We start from the raw sequence: 21,256 nt of genomic DNA on the forward strand, positions 1-21,256 counted from the left end.
TTATTTATTTATTATTAAATTTTTTAAAAATTACGGTTGATATACAATATTATATTAGTTTCAAGTGTATAACATAGTAATTAAACATTTATATACCTGATGAAGTGATCACCCCAATAAGTCTAGTACTCATCTGGCACCATACATAGTTATCACAATATTATTGACTATATTCCCTATGCTGTACTTTACATCTCCGTGACTGTTTTCATAAATGGCAATTTGTACTTCTCAACCCCTTTCACCTTTTTCACCCATAACACTGTTTTATTTATTTATTTATTTATTTATTTATTTATTTATTTATTTATTTAAATGGAATCAATGGTCAAGATTAAAAACTTGTATGTGATTTCTAAAACCGAGAGTGGAAATACATTTTATTTTCCTCTAATGTGTTTACTCATCTAAGATTTCATGGGTAAGAAATTAAATGAAAATTGTTTTTGCAGCCACAGATGGAGTAGGAGGCCGGTGACGATTCTGAACAAAGCAGATGGGTTCACTGTTTCTGTGTTTAGGATTTTCTGTTGAAACCCAAAGGCGAATGAGGGCCGTGGAGAAGAAGAGACTTGCAAGAATGTTATGCATTCGGGGTAATGGGTTTATTATATCCATAAACAAGTAATCACTTACTGGTGTTTCGTCAAAAATAAAGGACAAGGTGACAGAAACGATTTTAGCATGGAAACAAGACGGCTGCCACAGACAATACTGAGCTTACAGACTCTCAAAAGATCACAGAACCTGAACTGAGGGCTTTCAGGTCGTATAGTTAGTTATTCAGACAATAAAGTCAACTACACAATGCAAGCAACACATGGCAGTAAAACACGATTTGCGAGGCGGCCTCTCACTGGGGTACCGAGGAGGGCTTGCTGGGGCTGGGGTCACTCATGGGAAAGGGCGTTAAAACTTCATAAACCCCCCGTATCTTTTCTCCGTTTCAGGAGCTTCTTTGGAGTAACCTTCGCTCTCTTCGTTGGGGGGCAGGGAATCGGCGAAGCGCTTCAGGAAGCCCCCGTACCTTTTCTGGTAGTCCATCCACCACTCGGGGCGGCCCACTCTCCTCATGAAGCCCCCATATCGCTTCTGCAGCTCCTTGGCTTCTTCTTCCAGCTGGGGGCTTCTCTTTAAGCTCCTCATGAAGCCCCCATACCTCTTGCCCACCTCCTCATCATCGCTGCCCTCTTGGAGGTGGCTGCCCTCTCGGTTGTCCCCTGCTCCTAGAAGCTCTTGCAGGGGCTCTAAGGAGTTGCCCAGAGTGCCATCCTCACCGGCACCCTTCTTCATGAAGCCCCCGTATCTCTTGGCAAGGACTTCACCTCCCTCTGCCTCTTCTTCTGGCTCCAGGGGGTAAAGCTCATCGGTTTTCTTCATGAAGCCCCCATACCTTTTCATGAAGCCCCCATACTTCTTGGCCAGCAAGTGGCCCTCCTCCTGCCTGCTGCTCTCTTTGAGGGCACTGGTGCCATCCTGAGGAAGCCCCAGTTTGGACAACTGGAGCAGCTCCTTGCACGTGTCCCAGGTCCTGAGAGAAGGCAGTTTCCCTTCACATTCCAGTGTGCAAGCCTGGGAAAAGAATTCGATTTAAGAATAAAAAGAGGCTTTTCTGATTTTGTTAAGTAAACAGATTTGTGTGGACCACAATACATTTGCTTTGACACGAAAACTCCCATACAATAATCTTCATTTTCTTATTGAAACGTTCTTATTGAAACTGAACAGGCAAATCGAAGGAAAATCAATTTAGAAAGATTGTGAACAATTAATTAAAACAAATTAGAATTTTTCTTTGAACTTTAACAGATCGTGTATATATTGCCATTTCAATACTGTAAAAGATTTGTTCCCACCCAATTTTAACCTAGATTGACTGCCCGCACAATCTAATTTCACTGCATAGTTGTTCACTGTTGATTTCATTTCATTTGAGCTTTCCCTAAGCAAAAGGGAGAAATTTCTCTTTACCTAATTAGGGATATCATCCCTAAATTCATTTTATCTACTTGTCTTACGTAAAATCAATATCAATGATATAAAGTTTGTTTACTTTCTTGTGTTAATATTTTACCTGCAATGGTATCCAATATTCCTGCAAACATTTTCAATCTTAAAAAAACCCAATTTCAAAAATAAGTTTGAAAAAAGACTTTCTAAAAATTCAACTTAAATCTCATGAATTATTTCAATGATGACATATTGATTTGGTGAAAGTAGAGGTTTTGCTTTTCTTCCCCCTTAATTGATTAAGCGATTTAATCATCTTGAAGCAAATGTTTGTAGTTATGAGATCCACATGCTAACGTTTAGATTATTCATGTTACTTTTCTTAACATTTAGTTGCTGGTGTACAGGAAAATATTTTCCAATGGAAATCATGTTATCTGACAAAATAGAAATCATCCATATACAATTTCTTCCTTTTAATTATATAATTAGGTTCTAATCATTGTAAGATTTAGTGTATATATTCTAATAATTTTGTTAAGATTCTCTTCTATTAGACAAATAATTTGGCTATGATAAAGAGAGTACTAAGATTACGTGAAGTCTTGACATTCCTGAGCATGCAATCCATGTGATATTTCTGAGTGTTTCAGGGGTTTTTATAGCCCTCTGAAGTCTACTTACAGAACTCAGGTTACCCACCTTTGATTTAGAAAAATCAGGTTATTTCTTGGAATTTAAAAATATATTGGTATATTAATTGATATAAAACACACAAATACTATTTTCACTATTTCATTAGTTCAACAAAATTCTTTAGGGTACATATTTAATCAACTGTTAATGATTATTTAAGTTTTGTATCTAAGAAAATTAAATATATGCACATATCAAAACCTAAAGATGATCTAATTAAAGTGATCCTTTATTTTTGATACCTGATTAAGAAATCAAAATGTTATAAAAAACTTAAGATGTTCAGATGTCAATAATATTTTTATTTAAAAATATAATTTAAATGATTTCTTTACCAAAAATGAATGTTGAATATTTTGTATACTATTACCAAAATGGTTTTTAATGTTAGAAATTTTTCAAAAACAAATAATGATAAATAATCAGAAAAACACATTCAGATTTAAAAAGTGATTTAAATTTATATGCTCCTATACATGTCTATGCATGTTTTGTGTGATATTTATCACATTCTCTGTTCTATGGTTAAGGTCATTAATATTATACCATAAATCCAATTTGGACACCAGCCATAGCATGCCTATGTATCTTTACATCTGCCACAGAACCAAGCACAAGTGTCTTTCACGTGGTAGAAGGTCAATAAATATTTGTTATATTGGTTTTACTACATGGTTTTGGCTAGGCAACCTCATTTCTCATATGTGCTTGTGCATCCAAGCTAAAATTCCGGCACTGCTGTAATTCTGACAACACAGCCATTAACAAAGCCTTTTGTCAAAGAGAAAATAACAACCCAAAATGTAAGCCCCACCACAAAACAAATCAGTTAAACAAAAAACACATCAGAGGGGGAAAAAAAGATGGATGAAGGGATTGTTACCCCTATTTAAGAGACATTTTTCGTGCTGGTAGTTTAAACATAAAGCCCCACTAGGTGTCTTCTCTTTAAGGCCATGTTAGCGCCTGCACACATCAAATGAAGTGAGTCAGGTAATTCAAAGGAAACCAACGAACCCTTAACCTGAATAATAAGCCTTGGATTTTGTGGAATCCTTTCCTTAATGTTTGTCCCTATTTTATGCATCTAAAGTTCCTTCAAAGGCTCCAGGGAGGAGCTTGGCTCCTCGGATGAGCACACTGTTCTCTGCTGAGGGGTGCAAGTGAGTCACAGGGTAGCTGGTTAAAACGAAGCTGCCGGGTCCCAAGTCCGGGGAGTCTGCTCAGGAGAGCACCGGTGGGATGCAGGAGCACAGGGACTATGATTAGAATAAGAGCTCTTTTGTCCTCAGCTTGCCCCCGCGCCCCTGCTCGGCGGAGCCGTTTATCTTTGCGTGGTTGCCGCCTCGTTGGATACTGGCCACCTCTCCTGCGCCTTTTTCATGGGTAAATCAAACTGTCCTCTTAGGTTTTGCAAAAGCACCCTCAAGACGTGACACAAGTTGAAGTCCATCGTCACTTTTTTGGGAGACAGTCGTTGCTCTCTCTCTTTCTCTCCTGTCCACTGCCCCCCCCCCCATCCCTTAGCTCTCTGAGGGTAAGGGCTTGAGGGATCCAAGGTTAAACTGGCTAGAGAAATGAAACAGGTAAAAAGGCGACCAATGTCACTCATTAAAAAAATGACATTCCCGCGGGCAGGATGAGAGGATGGTTGTGTGTGGAAGGGTCCGTTGGTGGTATGTTAGGAGTTGGGGGGACTGAGCATCTTCTCTGGGACAGGTGAGGTGACAACGCAGTGCTCTCCGAGGTGCTGAAGCGAGCACCTGGGGCTCCCGCATCCCCGAGGTTAAAACCAACTTGGTTTGTCTGGGGACGCGGCCGCCCTTACAGGTCCCGAGGGAGTCGCGGGTCCCCAAAGCTGAGAGCTAGGGCGGGACCTGGGTCAGCGTTTGGAGGAACAGTCGGGACACCCGAGGCACCAGAGACCCCGGCCGACTGGACCAGAGGCGCCGCGCGCTGGCCGCCGCACTCACCAGCGGGTTGATGTCGGCGGGGCGCGCCAGGCGGTAGCTGCACGTCGCGCAGTCCTGGCTGCACTGCGCCCGCACGGTCGCCAGGAGCCCGGGCCCGAGCGCCAGCAGCCAGGTGCAGAGTCTCAGGAGCCGCGCCATGGGCTGCGGGGAGAGAGGGGCGCGCTCCGAGCCTGCCCGCCGGCGAGCCGGTCCCTCCGAGGGGCCCTCGCGGGACAAGCGCGCCAGAGCTCCTAGGGGCGTCCCCGCCGGGGCCCTGCCGGCCGGGCCCGCGAGGTTCCGCGAGGCCCGGGGCGCTCGGCTCCTCGCGGTTCCCAGGCTGGCGCCGTGGCGCCGAGCCCGGGGCTGCTCGGGACGCTCGGCTCTTACTGGGCGTTTGCTGCTCCGCGCAGGGCTCCGGAGGGCAGAGCCACGACCAAGTGCTCGAGAGGCGGGACACTGACCCGGGTCGCAAGCGGGGAGACAGCTGGGGACCCCATGCAGTGACGCGCGGTAACCCCAACAGGCTGGGGCCCGGGGCGCGGGCCAGGGCGAGCCCCGGGCCACTTCACTCACGGTGACGCCGCTCGGAGGGCGCAGCTCCGTCCGCGAAGCCGAGTCCCAGGCGCGACGCTGGCAGCGAGGGCAGAAGGCGGCGGTGTGCGGGGCGGCGGGCGGCGGGCGGCGGGCGCGGGCGCGGGCTCACCGTCGCGGTCCTCAGCGTCGCCGCGGGGCCGCCGGCGGACCGCAGGTGTCGGAGCGCCCGCCTCTCCTCCCGTCGCTGTCCCAGGCTGGCGGCGCGGGAGCCACTTTATAATTAGCCCCAAACCGAAGGAGGCGAGCGCGCCCCAATCGCCGGCGGGCTGCCGCTGACGCAGGCCCGCGCCACCCCCGCCACGCGGTCCCGGGAGGGGTCGGTCCGCGGGCGCTCGCGCGTGGCGCCCGGCCCCCGGGGAGGGGGCGGGAGGGACGGCGCGTGCTGCTCTCCGTGCGGCCGGTGACAAACCGAGGTAATCAGGACATTTGGGAACAGAGTGGGATGAGATCGGGTCCCCCAAGGAAGGGCACTGGAATTGTGCTCCCTGGGGTGCGGGCTCAGAGAGAGCGCCGAGGGGCGGCGTCAGGAAGGCAGACGGACTGACTGACGTTCCCAGAACGTACTGGAGACCCTCGGAGCTGGTGAACCGGCCCGCGCTGCCCTCGTCGGGGCGCCCTGGCGTCGCGGGCGCACCAAGCACAGCCCTGGGCTCCGGGTTCCCTGCGGAACCGTCTAACGCGTCAGGCGCACGGCGGGCGCTCCGTCCACGGTTAAAGGAGGGAATGACTGAAACTTTCCGGGAGCCTTAAAACCTCGGGATGAGCTTTCCCCCTTTTCTTTAGTGGGACCCGCTTTTACCCAGCTTCCCGGGCATCTTCCCAGTTGGCGTCCGCTGCCTCAAGCGCGCTGCCCGAGGTGTCCCGGGGGGTGTTTGACGGGGCGGGTGTGGTATCCGCACGCCAGGGTTGTGGTGTCCAGGGAGGGACGAGGGGCGCCGCACCCAGGGCGTCTGGGACTTGGGGCTCGCCCGCCCTCTGGGCTGGAGGGGGCCGAGAGCCAACGGTGGAGGCGGGGCCGTCGATTGAGACCCGCTCGCTCGGCCGCTTCCCAGCTCGACGGAATACTGGCGAGAGGCAAGTTACTTATCTTGCCTAAGGACTCAGTTTCCCCATTCAGAAAACAGGGACAGAGGGAATGAGCCGTGCATCGGGTTCCGAAGTCACGTAAATGAAATAATGGACGGGCACATTTAGCCTTGTGCCTGGCACCTAGCAAGCCCTGAAAACGTGTCACTAATAATCTGTCTCCCATCTTCCTTCCTGTTTGTCTGTCATTTACCCCTCACACATCTGTTTGTCCATCCGTCTTTGTATCTATCCCTCCTGGCCCTAGAGGGAGACCACAAACAACACCGGAGCGCACACCTAGAGAAACGGTCTCAGGTCTTTCCGAGCCAGCAGCGCCCTCCGCGGAGGACTGACCACGGCTTCAGCCTTCGAGGGGACCAGCAGCCCCAGGGCTCCCCCCGAAGCTAGGGTTGCCCTGCATCTCCCGCTTCGGTCGCTAGAGGGCAGCGCTCCCCTGCGTAGGTCTGCGTGCGCCCGGGAAGGGGGTCTCAGGTAGGAGCACCCGAGGAGCAGCGGGGTGGCCGCGGGGCCCCACCGCCTGCCTGCGGGCGGGCCGGCCTTGCAGGAGGCCGGGAAAGCGCTGCGCGGGGGCGCGGAGGCAGAACGCCCGGCGCGGCCCTAACACACCTTGCAGGAAAGCAAGTTTCCCCTTCGGCATTTTTAAATTCTTCGCATCAGGGCGCTGGTGGTGTCTCCTCCAGCTCCTTGGCCCTGTCCCCAGAGGAAAGGACTGCTGACATCTGTAAGTGAGATTTCCCCCTGTTGCCCAGACTTGCTAAAGGCAGCCAACCGTCCTGCAGCGCTCAGGAGTAAAGGAGCCCACGAATAAATCCTGCCTAGAGTGGAAGGAAACTTGCTCAGTCTGAGCACTGGCACACCTGGGACCTCTTGAGAACTTTAAACACATAACCAGGAACCAGAGGCAAGAGGCTGTGTGTGTGTGTGTGTGTGTGTGTGTGTGTGTGTGTGTGTGTGTGTGAGTGATGACCGCTTCCTTAGGGTGCACAGTGCTGGACACGGAAAGACTCCTAGACACTGGGAAAAGTAGAAACTTAGCACTGAAAGGGCCTGGGGGATAATTTATTTCCACCCTCATTCTGTATATGGAAAAACTGAAGCTCCGACTGTCCAAGTGACATCCAAGTGACCATCCCAGACAGTGGCAGAACCAGGTTCCCTCACAGGTCCCCTCCGGCACCCACCTCAGGCCTGGTTTATTTCTACTGGAACAATTAAATTAATGGTTGCTCTGAGTTAGTTTCTGTTGGTGAATCTGCATCTTTCTCTGAGGCTTTTTAAATGTCAGGGGAGAGAAAGAGACGGCTGTCCCCTAGGAGTAGTGCAGGGGTTCTTAGTGCCCCAGCACCCGCTCAGATAATTGGGACATCGTGGGTGCTGAATACTGACTGAAGGAAGGAATGATTGTGAGAAGTCAATTTTGTTTGCGTATCCTAATCAGTAGTGATGTCTTCCCATGACCTGCCCCAGTCTACCCTCGAGGCTAAAGGGCATACATTTTTGTGTCCATTTCTTGGTATTTGAATGGTGGCAGTGGGTTGCAAGGAATTTACCTTTTCATGATCCTTTAAATATTTATTGAGAGTAAATGGATTTTGCAATTACCTTCTGGGGAAAAGCTTCTCTAAAAATGAGACTCAAAAGGGAAAGGAACCTTCTCTTAAAGCATTTAATCCAGAGAATTCAGTTTCCCAGGTCAGAATCAAGACCTTGCCTTCTTCTGATCTCGAGTCCCAAATATCAGACAAAAGGGATTTATTCCAGAGACCAAGAAATATGACTTTTTAAGTCCCAATGATAAATGGTGTTTCATTCAGTTCTTAGGTATTCTGCAAGCTGGTAGGAGGGATTTAAGAAGTCCTTTCAGTGTTGTTGTTCTTCATCTCCAGGTTGGAAGATGCTTAAATTGAATAATGCCTTTCAGGTGTCCATTCCTCTCCTCCCTTCCCTTCCTGCCACCCACATACACACACTTTAGTATGGAACCTGATTTCCCTCTGACCCTCTCTCCCTAACACAGCAGTAGTGAGAACACGGCCGTTCTGCACTCTGGGGATTGTGTAATGTTTCAACATAAAAGCACCATGTTCTAAAATTTCCAGTGTTTGCAGTCATGCCAGAAGCAGGGCAAAGTTGACTGTTTTCAGCGATGATCTAAAGTAAGCACTTTGCCAGATAAGATTCTGTGAGCTGGGGATGTTACTGTGAAGTATCACTTGGTTTTTCTTTGGATGGGCTCAGAACCCCCTATCAGAGACTGGAAGGTGGTTCAAAGGAGAGGTTTTTATGGTGTGATAAATCCTGCAACCCGGGCATGTGCCCTGACTGGGAATCGAACCCCGATTGCCTGGATCCTAGGTCGACGCTCAACCGCTGAGCCACACCCGGCCAGGCTCCATATAAATTTTAGAATCAGTTCATCAATTTATTCAGAAAATCCTGCTGGTATTTTGACTGAACTGACTTAAATTTGTAGATCAGTTTTGGGAGAATTGTCATTTTAACAACTGCATCTCCTAAACCATGAGCATAGTACATCTCTCCATTTATTCAGTATTCTTTAATGTTTCTCAGCAGTATTTTTTTTTTAAATATATCTTTATTGATTTCAGAGAGAGGAAAGGAGAGGGAGAGAGAGAGATAGAAACATCAATGATGAGAGAGTCATTGATCAGCTGCAGGCCGCAACCCACAACCCGGGCATGTGCTCTGACCGGGAATCGAACCCCTATCACCTGGATCCTAGGTCGAAGCTCAACCACTGAGCCACGCCCAGCCGGGCTCAGTAGTATTTATAGTTTTAAGTGTATAGGTATTGCACATATTTGTAAATTTTATTCCTAAGCATTATTTATATACATTTTGATCTCTTTCTAATGGTATTACTTAAAAATTTATTTTCCAATTATTTGTTATTCTGTTTTGTTTCTAATACAGAGGAACAAAACCTTATAGGTACTAATGTTGTTCTACTTTAGATTATAATTGGTCATATATTTCTCCTCTCTTAGCCTGTAGGTGACTACTCGTAGTCTTCATTCCTCATGTATAGGTACAAATAGTTGTATATAATTGGTACTCAATAAAAGTTTTTTGAATGAAGATATTACTTTCAAGATCAAGTTCATTTTGGATTAGTTCTCAAAAGACCATTATAAACTACTGAGAATTTTAAAATCTTGGGACTCTCTTAGCTTGAGCTATATCTGAAAAGCAGAGTGAAATGATTTGACAATTACTTGACTGATTAGAAAAATGTGGACATTTTTCTACATTTGATTGGCATCCAAATTATCCATTGTTCTCTTAACAAGATAAATGTCAAATCACATCCTTGCTTGTGTTATCTCAGGAGAGAAGCCTAGAAAAAGAGAAAAAGGAGAGGTAGTGACTGATTCTAAAGTAACAATATTGCGCACAGATGTAGAGCGTAGGGCGCTGTTGCCACTCAGGACGATTACAGCAATCACAGAGCAACAGAATCCCGAGGTTGCAAGGAACCTTAGAGGCAGAAGGGGCCCAGGAATTAGAAGTACAGTTGGATCAGATGAGGTATGGCTTCCTCTCTAATCTTGAGTTTCCTTGGTTATTGGACTGGATTATAGATTTATCTTAATTTTAAAAAATCCATAACCTAGAGAGAGAAGGGATTTGTTATATTGGTGTGTAGCACCACAAGCTGTTTTGAGGGCTCGAAACTGAATGCTCCAGGCTACCTCCAAGTGCCCCACCTCCAAGTTCTATTTGATTGTCAGTTTCTAAATTTTTTTAAAAATTATATTTTAAAATAAAAACTAGCAACTAATTAAAATTAAAAACTAACCATCCTGATTTTAAATTCAGACTTTTTGTAGAGCAACCAAGATTTCTGGGTTCTCTTGAAAACAGGAAGCTATAGAAGGCCTTGGCCTTAGTTTTGCAATGGTAGCAACTGGCTAGAATGAGGAGGGGCTGCTCTCTGGTTTCTCTTTAATTTTAGTGCCCTCTTTGGTTTGCCATAGTCTACACCATCATGACCCCTGACCCTCTTTACTAATATATTTTATATGCTTGGCCCTAGAGGCATATGACTTTGCAAGCTCTGATGTCTGGGAATTCAAATCAGAACCTTGCTTGTTATTTGTGACCCCCCTGTCCCCAATCTTCCTGAACCTCTATCTCCTACCCATCACCATGCCCCAGTGATTCTCCCTTTTTAATGCTTCCCCAATCTGTCACCTCCTCTCTTTCCCCATTCTCACTGCCTTTATCCACACTTCTCAGATGGATTACTTCCATGTCGTGGTAACCTTCATGAGAAGAGAAGCAATGGAAGATAGAAGGGGGTGGGGGTGGGGGAGGAAGAAGCCTTTCTGTCCCAAAGGCAATAGCAATATTTCTGGAGCAATATGGGACAGGGTACAGTGTCCTGAGTGCAAGTCTTCTGTCCCTGGGACTTCCTCCTATCTGGGAAGCAGATCATTGTGGAAGGAAAAGGAAATGAAGGTCCTTCGCAAGGCTTCCGTTCTGTTTTTACCCTTTTTCTGGGTTTCCACTTTCATTCCCCTTCACTAGTTTATTCCTGTCAGCCTGCGTGCTGCTCACTACAGGGGAGTTTACAATTTAGGTAGCATGACTTTTCAAGTCGCTTAGATGAATGCATTCGAGGCCCAGGAGTCAGACCTTTCAGTCTGAGACCTCTACCTACCATCTGCTGGAGGTACCGTTAGGTCAGAAGCACCCACGTTCGGAAAGTCTTTATTGGTAACACCAATGATAATTATTTTAAAATGCTTGAGCCAAGATGGCCTACATACTAAGCAAAGAGATCTCAAATGTATTAATTGTTGCAAATATCTTAAGAGAAAGACATTTTGACTATAATTTGTGAGAAGAAAATCCTTAGCGATTAGCAGTACACAGCAGTTTATGAGGAATGGGAATGCCCAGGGTGGTGCTCTGGGGTTAGAAACTCAACTAAAGAAGCAAAGCCTCCTTCAGGTAGGTATTTATGTGTTGTCAAAGAGGAAACAAATTTGAAAACTGAAAACATAAAGGTGCCATGCCTGTGTGTGTGTGGTGGGCGTGCAGGGTAAGACTCTTTCCTGCTTATTTAGTTAGTACAGAAAAGTAAGAGAGGTTTCGGCTATGCCTGAATTCTTTGGCCACTTACATCTTGAGTATAGATCATTGGGAAACCTGAACATGTATACGTATAACCATAGCTTATAGCAGGAATGCATTAACCTTAAGTAGGACACCTATTAAATAAAAGTGCAGATTCCTAGGCCCAGGGCTAGATAGTCTGATGCCCCAGGTCTGCAGGGACCCTGGCACATGCACTGTAACAATGTCCCCGGCAGATCCACCTGCAGCTGGGCAATCAGATCATATGTACTTAGAGAAACAGTGTCTACAAGAAAACCACAAATGGATGTGGCCTGGGTTAATGGCCTAACCTCTGGCCCTGAGATCATGTGGCTGCATTGATTGTCCTGAAAAACATCTTAAAAGTCAAATACACATCCCCCTCCCACATACACCACACCACACACATATACACACACAACACATACACACACCCACACACCACCCACACACCAGATATGCATACATATAGATACCCCACATACACCACAGCACACATATACACCCACCACATACATATATACCTAACACATACACACACTCACTCCATGCACCACACACGTATACACACACCACAAACACACGAGCACTTATGTGTGTGTATTTTGCTTTTTTATTTAAAATACAAGGACGGCACTACCCGCCATGAAGCAGCAGTATGTTAGAGAACAAAGGTCTTTTCCCCACATTTCTTGAAGTCCTTAAAAAGAAAGCCCAAGTCACAGAAATGAGTTCGTCTCTGTACCCGTCCCAGAACCTACTCCCTGCGGCAGCACGGACTCGATGATGATGAGAGGAGAAGGCAGACTCCAAACCTCTCTTTAAAATGTTTCTTGTAAAAATATCTGTAACAAATGCACAATCTTATCTCACATTGACTGTGTTCTGGGTTGAGGAAACGGAATGATGCCATGTCGTAGGTGAGTAATAGGGAACAGGCTGAAATCATGAAACCAGGAGGTGGGGGACAGCGGTTGAGAGCACAGCTTGGGAGCTTTGGGTTGGAATCATGTGGATTCTCGTTAATTCTGGATTCTAGTCTAATTCTAGTTAACTGGATTCTAGTTAGTCCAGGCTCTGCTACTTGTGGCCTTGACCAAGCTCATAACCTCTTCACGCCCTATCTATTCAGGGCGGTAACTGTAGTACCTCATTATAGGATGATCATAAGGATTATAATGGAAAATGCTTACAGTCAGGTACGAAATACATTTCAAAGTAGCCAAATGTTAGTTTTTAGGGATAAGCAGAATGGCGCATGACTTTCTCTGCACTCCCTGCCCCTGTTGGTCTTCTGCTCTACCTACCAGAAGAAGAGAGGAGAGCTGATAGAATAGGCTGTAGGAGAGAACGGGGGGAGGAAGGAACAGGGTCACTGGAGGGTGCATTGGGATCACTTGGTGTGGCTGGTCCTCCCCCCTTCCCACCATATCACCTACTAATAGAGCTCAGAAATCGTGGATGGGCTGGGCAGTCAGTTTTATTCTCTGTAATCTCCAAAGGCACCAACCGATCAGATTTATAATTTCTGCTTTTCATCCAAATCGACCTCCGCAGTGAACATTTAATTTCAGGTGGCTCACATATTAGGAGCGTCTTTGAGCATAACCTCTTTTCTTTTCCTGAATTCAGGAGCCATAAAAACTGGCCAGGAGGAGGCCCTCAGACCTAGTTCTTTACAGCAGATGTTGTGAAATAGTGACCAGCACTTGGAACTTGGCCCACAGATGTGTTTTGTTTGGCTCATATGGTATGTTTTAAAATTTGGAATCGGTGTCCAGCACTTCAGAATAAGAAAGGATGAATAAAAGGACGAATTACATAAAAGGACGAATTTCCAGCCTATTTTGGAAGTCAGGCCTGGTCCGCGTCCAGGCTCCCGCTTACGTTAGGACTTGCTGGTCAGGCCTGGGTGTGGCTGTCCTGGGAGGGAGAGAGGTCCTGTAGGTTTTGGGACCCTGCCGGGCTAGATGTACACATTCTAATCTTCCTAGAGTTTTGAATTCTGCTACTGGCTTGACAAGCTTCATTAGAGCCTGATCTGAGAGTCTAGAAAGGACCTAATCTCTTTGGCCTCAGTTTACTCATTTATAAAACGAGCTAGGATAGTCCCAGTTCTAAAAATCATCGATCTAGCTATGAACACTGCACTTGACAGGGGCAGAGATGTCGAAGTCATGCTTCATTTGTAAGTTCTTGCTTTCTTTCCCCTTCCCTGCCTCATCTGTCAGGCGATGGGCTACTGACAGAGTGCCACCCCCACCAAACCCTAACCAGCTCCGCTGAGCTGGCTTCTCCACTAGGCCTCAAGCTTGGTTGAACAAACACTAACATCGTTTCCAACAGCCCAAGGCTGCACCTCCAGGATGACCATAGCCCCCCTTTAATTGTCTGCCTGAGAAAATAAGGCTGCCCAAAGAATTTACTGTTTGTTGCAGCTGACTCCTGAAGATAGTGTCCCCGCATCCCAGTCTCTGTGGGAGGGGAGGAGCTGAAATTTGATAAATGCTACTTTTTGTAATTTTTCGCTTCTCTGATTCTGCAGAGCTCCTGCTCACCCTTCCCAGCTTCCTCATTCTGTCTTCAAAGGCCCTGTGGCCTCTACAAATTGAGGCTGAGGCCAGTTCATGCTGGGTTTCCCTCCCCCCCATTGTAATAGTGTATTGCTGATTAATATCTGTCCTTACCACTTTAACTAGTGTCTGGCTTTATCTTTGACATTGCTCATCCCCCGGCAATTCAGAGCCAGCAAGTTTTTGAGAAGCCCTTAGTTGAATCCCAGCTGTAGCCTCCACTTCAATTGTACTTCATTGTATTTGGGTTGTAGTATTTGGTACTGAATTCCATTTTTTTGCATCTGGGAGAGAGCAGGAGAGAGTAAGCATTTGTTGAGTAAGTAGACGAATTGGTAGCAAGCTTGGCATTCCACTTGCTGGGGCATTTCAGGGAGCCAGAAGCTGCAGTCTAAAAGATTAGATTTTCTTCCCCACACTAAAAAACAACCCCAATAAGCTTATGCCAAATACTTAAGGAAGTGTAATGAACAAGCCCAGATGAGATCGCTTCCCATTACACTGAATTGCCAAAATAAGTGAGAAATTGTAGTTTACCACCGGGGTTCTCTCTCTTAATGATGCTTGGAGTAAACTCTGTTTTAGTAGTTTGTGTTTGGTGCAAATTAAAAATTTAAAACATGTAAGCGACAATGCAAAGACAGCTATGGTAGGGAAGTGATTTGAATTTTAAATTTAATAGCTTGTCCCTCTGGAATGAATAGGTGATTCAAAAGGCATGGAAATGAGATAGAAACCTGATCTCAGACGGCTCGTGGAATAGTGGTGGATTTTAATGCCTCTTTCATCCACTCATATTCAGTGCCTCATGCAACAGAGAATAAAATATAAAGACATGTATACCCACTACCTTGATTTCCATATTTTCTATTTTTAAGGTAAACATTGTTGAGGTAAATCTCCTCTTTTCTACTTGTGTTCCATATTGTTTCTCACCTCTGCATCTCCAGCATCTTTTGAAGCGTGTAGGATTCTCATTCACATTTTTATGCTTTTATTTCACCTTTTGGGTTCCTAAAATAGGCAGAATTGTGTTGTGTGTTTTCAAAATCATATTTAAGAGTATCATTCTTCATGTATACTTCTGACGTTAATGATTATGCTTTTGAGATTTATCCATGTCAATATATGTATTTCTAGTTTAATCATCTTACTTGTTTTATGGGATGATTAAGCCACAATTTATGATTCGTTACCTTATTATGGGCATTAATTTATTTCATTACAAACGATGCTGCAGTAAATGCCTCTGAATGTATCTTGTGGCTCACATGTTCCTGAGCCTCTCAAGAAATACACCTGAATTGGGTTACCAAGGTTTTAGAGCATGTGCCCCTTTAACTATATTATTGGCTAATTGCTCTGTGAAACAGTTGTGCTAATTTACTCTTTTAGTGGCAATATTACAAATTCCTTTTTCTCCACATTTTCTCCCAAACTTGTTAGATATTAATTTTTTATCCATATGATGGGTGGGAGATAGTACCTCACTGTTGTTTTACCTTACACTAACATGATACCAGGGGAGATGGACATTTTTTCTTGTATTTATTGATCATTTGGGCTTCCATTTCTCTCAACTACCTATTCATATCCTCTGGCCATTTTCTACTGAGTGGTTTAACTTTTGCTTTTCATTTGTAGGAGTTACTTACCCATTGTAGATCTTAATTCTTTATTGGTCAAATATGTGGCAAATATCTTCCTCAGTTTGTGTAGGAAGACTTTTATTAAATTAATTTTCAAATTATGAGAGCATCAAATTTATTAATCCTTCCCTTATGGATGTTTTTGTGTGTGTCTTTAGAAATCTTTCCAATAATTCATACCCATTATGATGGCATATATATTTATGCAGGTTTTCCCTTACTGTCTTTTCTTTTCCTCCCTCATCAAATAGTGTAAAAATACTGCAATAATCCATATATTTGTCCCATTATGCATTTGGAGATTAGTGAAGAACAAAACTTTTTTAGTTGAGCACAAGAAGGTATATCTGTTCCATTTTAGGTCTAAAGTGAAATGTGGGAAGTATGTAACAGGCTTTATCCCACAAGAATCTTGCCACCTGGTTGAAGAAGGTAGAATTTTTTAAAAGAAAGAATTTTATAATAATGTGAGAAAAAATGTAACCAAGTGCTACCCCTTTGGATAGTAAGTACACAGGCAAAGGGGACAACCCTGTGAGGATAAGAGGTTGGGGGAGGCTCTTCAGAAGCCTGGGTTAGACCCTGAGGACACTGAAGGATTTGGATTGACAAAAAAGGGAGCAGGTGTTCTAACAAGGAAACAGCCCCAGCAAAATAAGGCATGTGCATGAAATACAAGGGCTCAGCGAAGGGACTGAAATGTTCCCCCTTTGGCCATAGGAAGTGAACAATATGCAAGAAAACTACTTTTGCACACAAAATAATTCAGTAATTCTCTTGAGGAGTACATAAGGAGTACTTTTACAGATGGATGAATTGGCAGCTCTATTTTGTTTGGTAAAAGAGAAACCAAAAGGCAAACATTTTATTTACTGATATTAACTCAGAAGCAACTCCAACCATGACATTTTAATTTTTCTATACACATTCTAAGACACAGCGAAGTGGGTTTTTCCCTTACAAAGGACTTTAGAATGTACATGAATAAATCTTTTCCCTTCTGGGGTAAAATCTAATACTTGTTTGGGAAACAAAATGTGAAATGCATCCAGGCTGCTAAAATTGAAGAAGGAATGTCATGTCAGTACTCATCAGAGCTCTCTGGCTTCCTAGCATCTTCCTTCCTCTGAGCTTCTCTTCTAAGAATGATCCCCTTTTTACCAGTCCTTGGAAATTCACTTCCTTTCAAATGACTTAGTTGTATTTGCATTCTTTAAGGAGTCTTAGTGTTGGTCAGTGGACATGCATTTACTGTTTTCAGGCATGTGGATCAAAAAAGCAACACGTTCCCCACAAAGGATTATCCCCAGGATTTTCGTGTCCCTTCTTGTGACCACCATTCATATCTCTGTATTTCATGCTGAAATCAACGAGAGTTCCACATTCTTCCTGGGACTCTGTATGGGTCTCGTCATTCAAGGGCAAAAATTGCTGGCAAGCTATATTATACACATGTTTATAATCACTGACATTTGCATTGCTATAACTAAAAGATGCATTCTTCCTAAACACGTATATTGAGGGTGGTTAGAAAAATCTGTTTTGAGTTAAGCGCCCTCCCTTTGATATGTGTTTCCAATTGCTAACTGGATGCTGCTTTAATTTTGTTTGTAGGAAGCTGAACTGACACCAAGCAAAAGCGGCCTGTTGTTTGGACTGTGTCCTACACTTGGCTATCCCAGAGGTTGGTATCACCAACATTCAGAGATCTAGGAAGAAGCCATCTGTCAGAATTAAGAAAACCCAGCAAGATGCTGCTACTCTATTTTTTTCTGTGTGCTTGCAAGTAGACCTAATTAGTGGATGGGATGTATTTTTGAATGGGCGTTGAAGAAATCTTGATCACGAACATGGGGAACCATGGGGACCTATGGCAGCCAAATAGCAATGATGTGGCAAACCTAATGGCCCTTCCTGCTTATGGGCGGTCAGCTTTAAGCAAACTTCCACAGGTGGGCTCAGCTTTCCTCTCTTTCTTTTACTGTTTCCTTCTTGCTCACACATACCCCTTTTAAAAAATTACCGTTTCCACTCATGTCTCTGGGCTGTTCTTTCTCATCTCCCTCCCCACACGCTTCTCCTGTCTGGACCACATATCCGCCACCAGCTTTTGGAGGTTGTTCTCTTCATTGCTGCCTGTGTCACTGGCCAGGACTGACTTGGCTCTGTGCACAAGACATCTCTTCCCAACTCCGTCTTTGTCACAGGGGAGGCATACACCCAGCAGCATCTTCTGAAGCTGGTTGCCAAATTCCTTCTTCCACTTTCCTCATTCTCCTGCAAATTCAACTCTTACAGTTTGCCTAGTGGGTTGTTCCTTTTTTAAATTTTTTTTAATGCAAAAGAATTACATTTTACATTCTTATTCATAAAGTTTCAAATTATATGCAAGTATGAGAGGGGAAAAAGTCCCATTTACTACCCACCTCCCTGAAGCTCCCAGTCCTGGTCTTGTTGAGCTTTGTGGGCACAGCCTTCCTTATCAGCTTGAACCATTACCAACATTTTGCCTTTTCTGTTTTGTTTTGTTTCATCTATCTTCCTTTTTATATCACTAAGTATTTTAAAATGAATTCCAGACCATGTAATTTCTCCTACAAATACCTCTGTATGTATTTCTAATAGTTATGAAATAGCACTATTACACTTAATAAAGTTAATAATAATTTCTCAATATTAACCAATACTCAGCTATATTCAAATTTTCTCAATTTTCTCAAAAATTACTTTTAACATTTTTTTTCTTTTTCAAATTAGAATCAAAATAAGGAAACTGCATTCTATTTTGTGGGCAATGCATTATAAAGATTATTTTTAACCTTTAACAATCCCCATCATTATTTTTTCCTGCTATTTATAAGTTTAAAAAAAATAAAGTAATTTTTCTGTAAAATTTGTTGGATTGTAGACTCAGCCAATTGCACCCTTGAGGTGTGGTTTAACACCTCTCTCTATTCCATATATTTTTTATAAACTAGCAATGCATCTATAGATTCTATTTGATGCAACTTTGTTTTGTTGAACAAGACTATGTCATAGATACGATGTAGTATACTTTAAAAGGCTTTATATCAGGTGACACTAACACCTAGTTATTTCTCTTCCTGTGATGTTCAAATTGACTGATGAACACCAGTAAGTCTAACCCATACATTATAAAATTCCCAATCAGCTTCTCACTGAAGGGTTTTAACAACCATTGTCCAAAACAATTATTTCATTAAAGATTGTAAAGTTGTGATTTCCAATTCTGTCATTTTTTTCTGCATTTATTAATTTGAACTCATATATAAAAAGCTTTTCCTCATCAACTATTTGTCTACTCTAAAATATAATATATACAAGAAAGGCAAGATGCATACCTTTATTTTCAGTTTTCAGAATAATAAATTAGTACCCTAGCAATAGCATCCAATGAGATATTATTATTTTGGAATTTTAAGAACTCAGAGGTTTTACATATTTTACATGTTTACAACACTGAATGTTTTTGGTGTTCAAATGTCGATGGCATAACTAGGCCCATCCTAGTTTTGTGTTTAGCACAATTAGCTGTAGCTTCCTTGTCTTCTGGCACAATAAGATGTCTCAGACTCATGTTGTACATATCCTGCTCTAAACCTGAAGTTGGCCAATTCTCCAAGGAGTTCTAATTCATATAAGTGATAAATATTACTCAAAAATCATTATTTGGTTATTACGGTTGTTCTTGCCCCCAGACTTATCAATAAACATGAATTGTGATATTACTACCTTACACAATAGATTATTTTTTTTTTACTTATCACTTATGAGTTTATGTTTGTATCTCTCTTTCTGTTTTGTACACGGACAATCTTGGTACCTGGTGATTGATTGCATAGCTCGTTCACAGTCCCATACAGCACTCACCACATTGGATACTGGGAACTCTTTGAGACTCCTGGGGAATGGTGACTCACGCATCTCCTATTCTGGGTGCTCAATTCTACATTGCACACACAATAGGTACTCAATTCTTTGTCAAATTGAAGTCCAAGTATTTTTTGAAAGCCACTGATTTTTGAGGCCCAGGGAGTTAGAGCTCATGAAATGCAGGAATCCCAGTGAATCACCACTGAAAAGATCAAGGCCAGGTTGTTTAAGAATTGTGACTAGGACTAATGGAAAGGAAAATATGGAATCAAAACATAAAATAAATGAATTTAGAGCTATACAAATATGAATGCCAAAAGATAGCTGGATTCAAAAATATATCAACTCTGTTAAGAGCTGCCTCTTTTATGTCTACTAGGGAAGAAGAAAGGAGAGAGAAAAGGAAGCAGCTTGTTTATGATGAGGCCGCTTTCCTATATCCAGAGCGAGGTGAGAGGGTGAGGGGTTGGTGGCGGGAGAAAAGTGGGTGATCGGATTTTGATAGTGAAGTGCCTGCAGACTGTCTTTGCTTCCAGACAGCTTTGCTTTTCACTTCTCTAAGTCCTGAAAGCAGATTGCTCAAGTCTGAGCAGAGAAGGGGAAGGGTGGTGGGGGTGGGGTGGGGGCAGGAAGGGTTTGTTCTCTGGGTCCCACAAGTCTCCAGTGATTATCATGCAAGCCACCGTGAAGTAAACATATGGTCGATCCTCACATATCCTCACATTTCCAAAAGTCCCAGTTTATTTATTTCTAGTAACTGGGCCTCTGTTGTTTACTGAAAAATATAATATTTAAGGAAAAACGATGTAGAGGACTGGCTATGCATTTCTTTGCTTTTGTTCTTTAGAAAGCAATGCAGTATTTGGTGAAGCCTGGCTGGTTGCATCAGAACATTCTCCCTTGGAATTACAATTAATTCAGCTTAACATAACTCTCAGATATTTACCTGTAAGATGATCGTAATGCCACAAATGCCCTGTGGTAAGCAGTTAGTAAGAATTGTAACCTCCAGGTAACCAAACTTATTCGAGAGTATATATTACGTGTCACTAGAATCATTTATCTACTTGGGTTTAGGGAATGACCTGATAAAAATGCACCTTGATAGCCTTCTGTCTTTTGGACAAGCACAGGCATCACTACTTCAGTCTTGAATAATTTTCTGGGGAGCTGCAACATGTCCTGGCAAACGGCAGTCAGCAAACATCTGCTTGGATTTCAGCTTTGTCTTTGAAATAATAGCCTGACCATGTTTCCAATGAACACGTCTGGAGTTAGTGCCAATTTCCCTTTGTACTTTGTATCTTTTAATACAAAGATAAAACACTAACTTTTTTAAAATAAGAAAACATCTCCATAAGGAAACTTACTAACCCATTTATACAGAGGAATGGATGTGGCATCTCCAGCTAAAATCTCCATGCAGATCACTAAAAATCAAGTTGAAGATAAAGCTAGAAATATGCACAAAGCCAAGTGGAATTTTCTTCCATCTGAAGCTGCTTCTCCCACGCCTGGATGTGATGGAATATCCACCCAGTTGGTGCCTTCTCCATCCTGTATCAGTAACGAAGCCCAAATCCAGGTGCCTCTTTATAGATCTGTTAAATTGCGTATCTGTGTACTCTCTATCCAGATCCAAATCACTGTTTGCATTGCAGCCCCCTAAAGTACACCCCTGTTAAGCCTAGACTAATAAGTAGATAAACACAGAGAATAAGAATCGCAGATACTG

The 21,256-nt window shown here is 43.6% G+C and overlaps 1 protein-coding gene and 1 long non-coding RNA gene across 4 annotated transcripts in view; one reads left to right on the forward strand and one right to left on the reverse strand.

Moving 5' to 3' along the window:
- Positions 1–313: 313 nt before the first annotated feature.
- Positions 314–5,482, reverse strand: PENK (proenkephalin). 3 transcript variants are annotated; one of them, XM_081117025.1, is made up of 3 exons: positions 5,172–5,482; positions 4,620–4,760; positions 314–1,572 (listed from the first exon to the last, which is right to left on the reverse strand). In XM_081117025.1, the coding sequence occupies exons 2-3, from the start codon at positions 4,755–4,757 to the stop codon at positions 910–912; spliced, it is 801 nt and encodes a 266-aa protein (XP_080973151.1). In that variant the 5' UTR covers positions 4,758–4,760; positions 5,172–5,482; the 3' UTR covers positions 314–909. The 3 variants fall into 3 exon arrangements, with proteins under 3 accessions (XP_080973151.1, XP_080973153.1, XP_080973152.1); XM_081117027.1 differs by having other exon boundaries at positions 320–1,572; positions 5,060–5,383; XM_081117026.1 differs by having other exon boundaries at positions 320–1,572; positions 4,986–5,383.
- Positions 5,483–17,241: 11,759 nt separating this feature from the next.
- The window catches only part of LOC308547175, a 33,210-nt gene continuing 29,195 nt past the window's right edge, over positions 17,242–21,256 (forward strand). Inside the window, exons 1-2 of the long non-coding RNA XR_013997463.1 lie at positions 17,242–17,311; positions 19,901–19,971. This is a non-coding gene — a long non-coding RNA (uncharacterized lncRNA). The remainder of the gene's footprint in view (positions 17,312–19,900; positions 19,972–21,256) is intronic.

The sequence above is a fragment of the Miniopterus schreibersii genome, assembly GCF_964146895.1.
Source record: "Miniopterus schreibersii genome assembly, chromosome: 17".
NCBI classification, from domain to species: Eukaryota; Metazoa; Chordata; class Mammalia; order Chiroptera; family Miniopteridae; genus Miniopterus; species Miniopterus schreibersii.

Excerpts from the sequence above, each read along its gene's own strand:
- PENK (XM_081117027.1), bottom strand. The coding sequence starts at position 5,095 with ATGGGGTCCCCAGCTGTCTCCCCGCTTGCGACCCGG. Across the intron at positions 4,761-5,059 it reads TCTCCCCGCTTGCGACCCGG|CCCATGGCGCGGCTCCTGAG; the intron begins GTCAGTGTCCCG and ends CTCTCCCCGCAG. Across the intron at positions 1,573-4,619 it reads CCGCCGACATCAACCCGCTG|GCTTGCACACTGGAATGTGA; the intron begins GTGAGTGCGGCG and ends TTCTTTTCCCAG.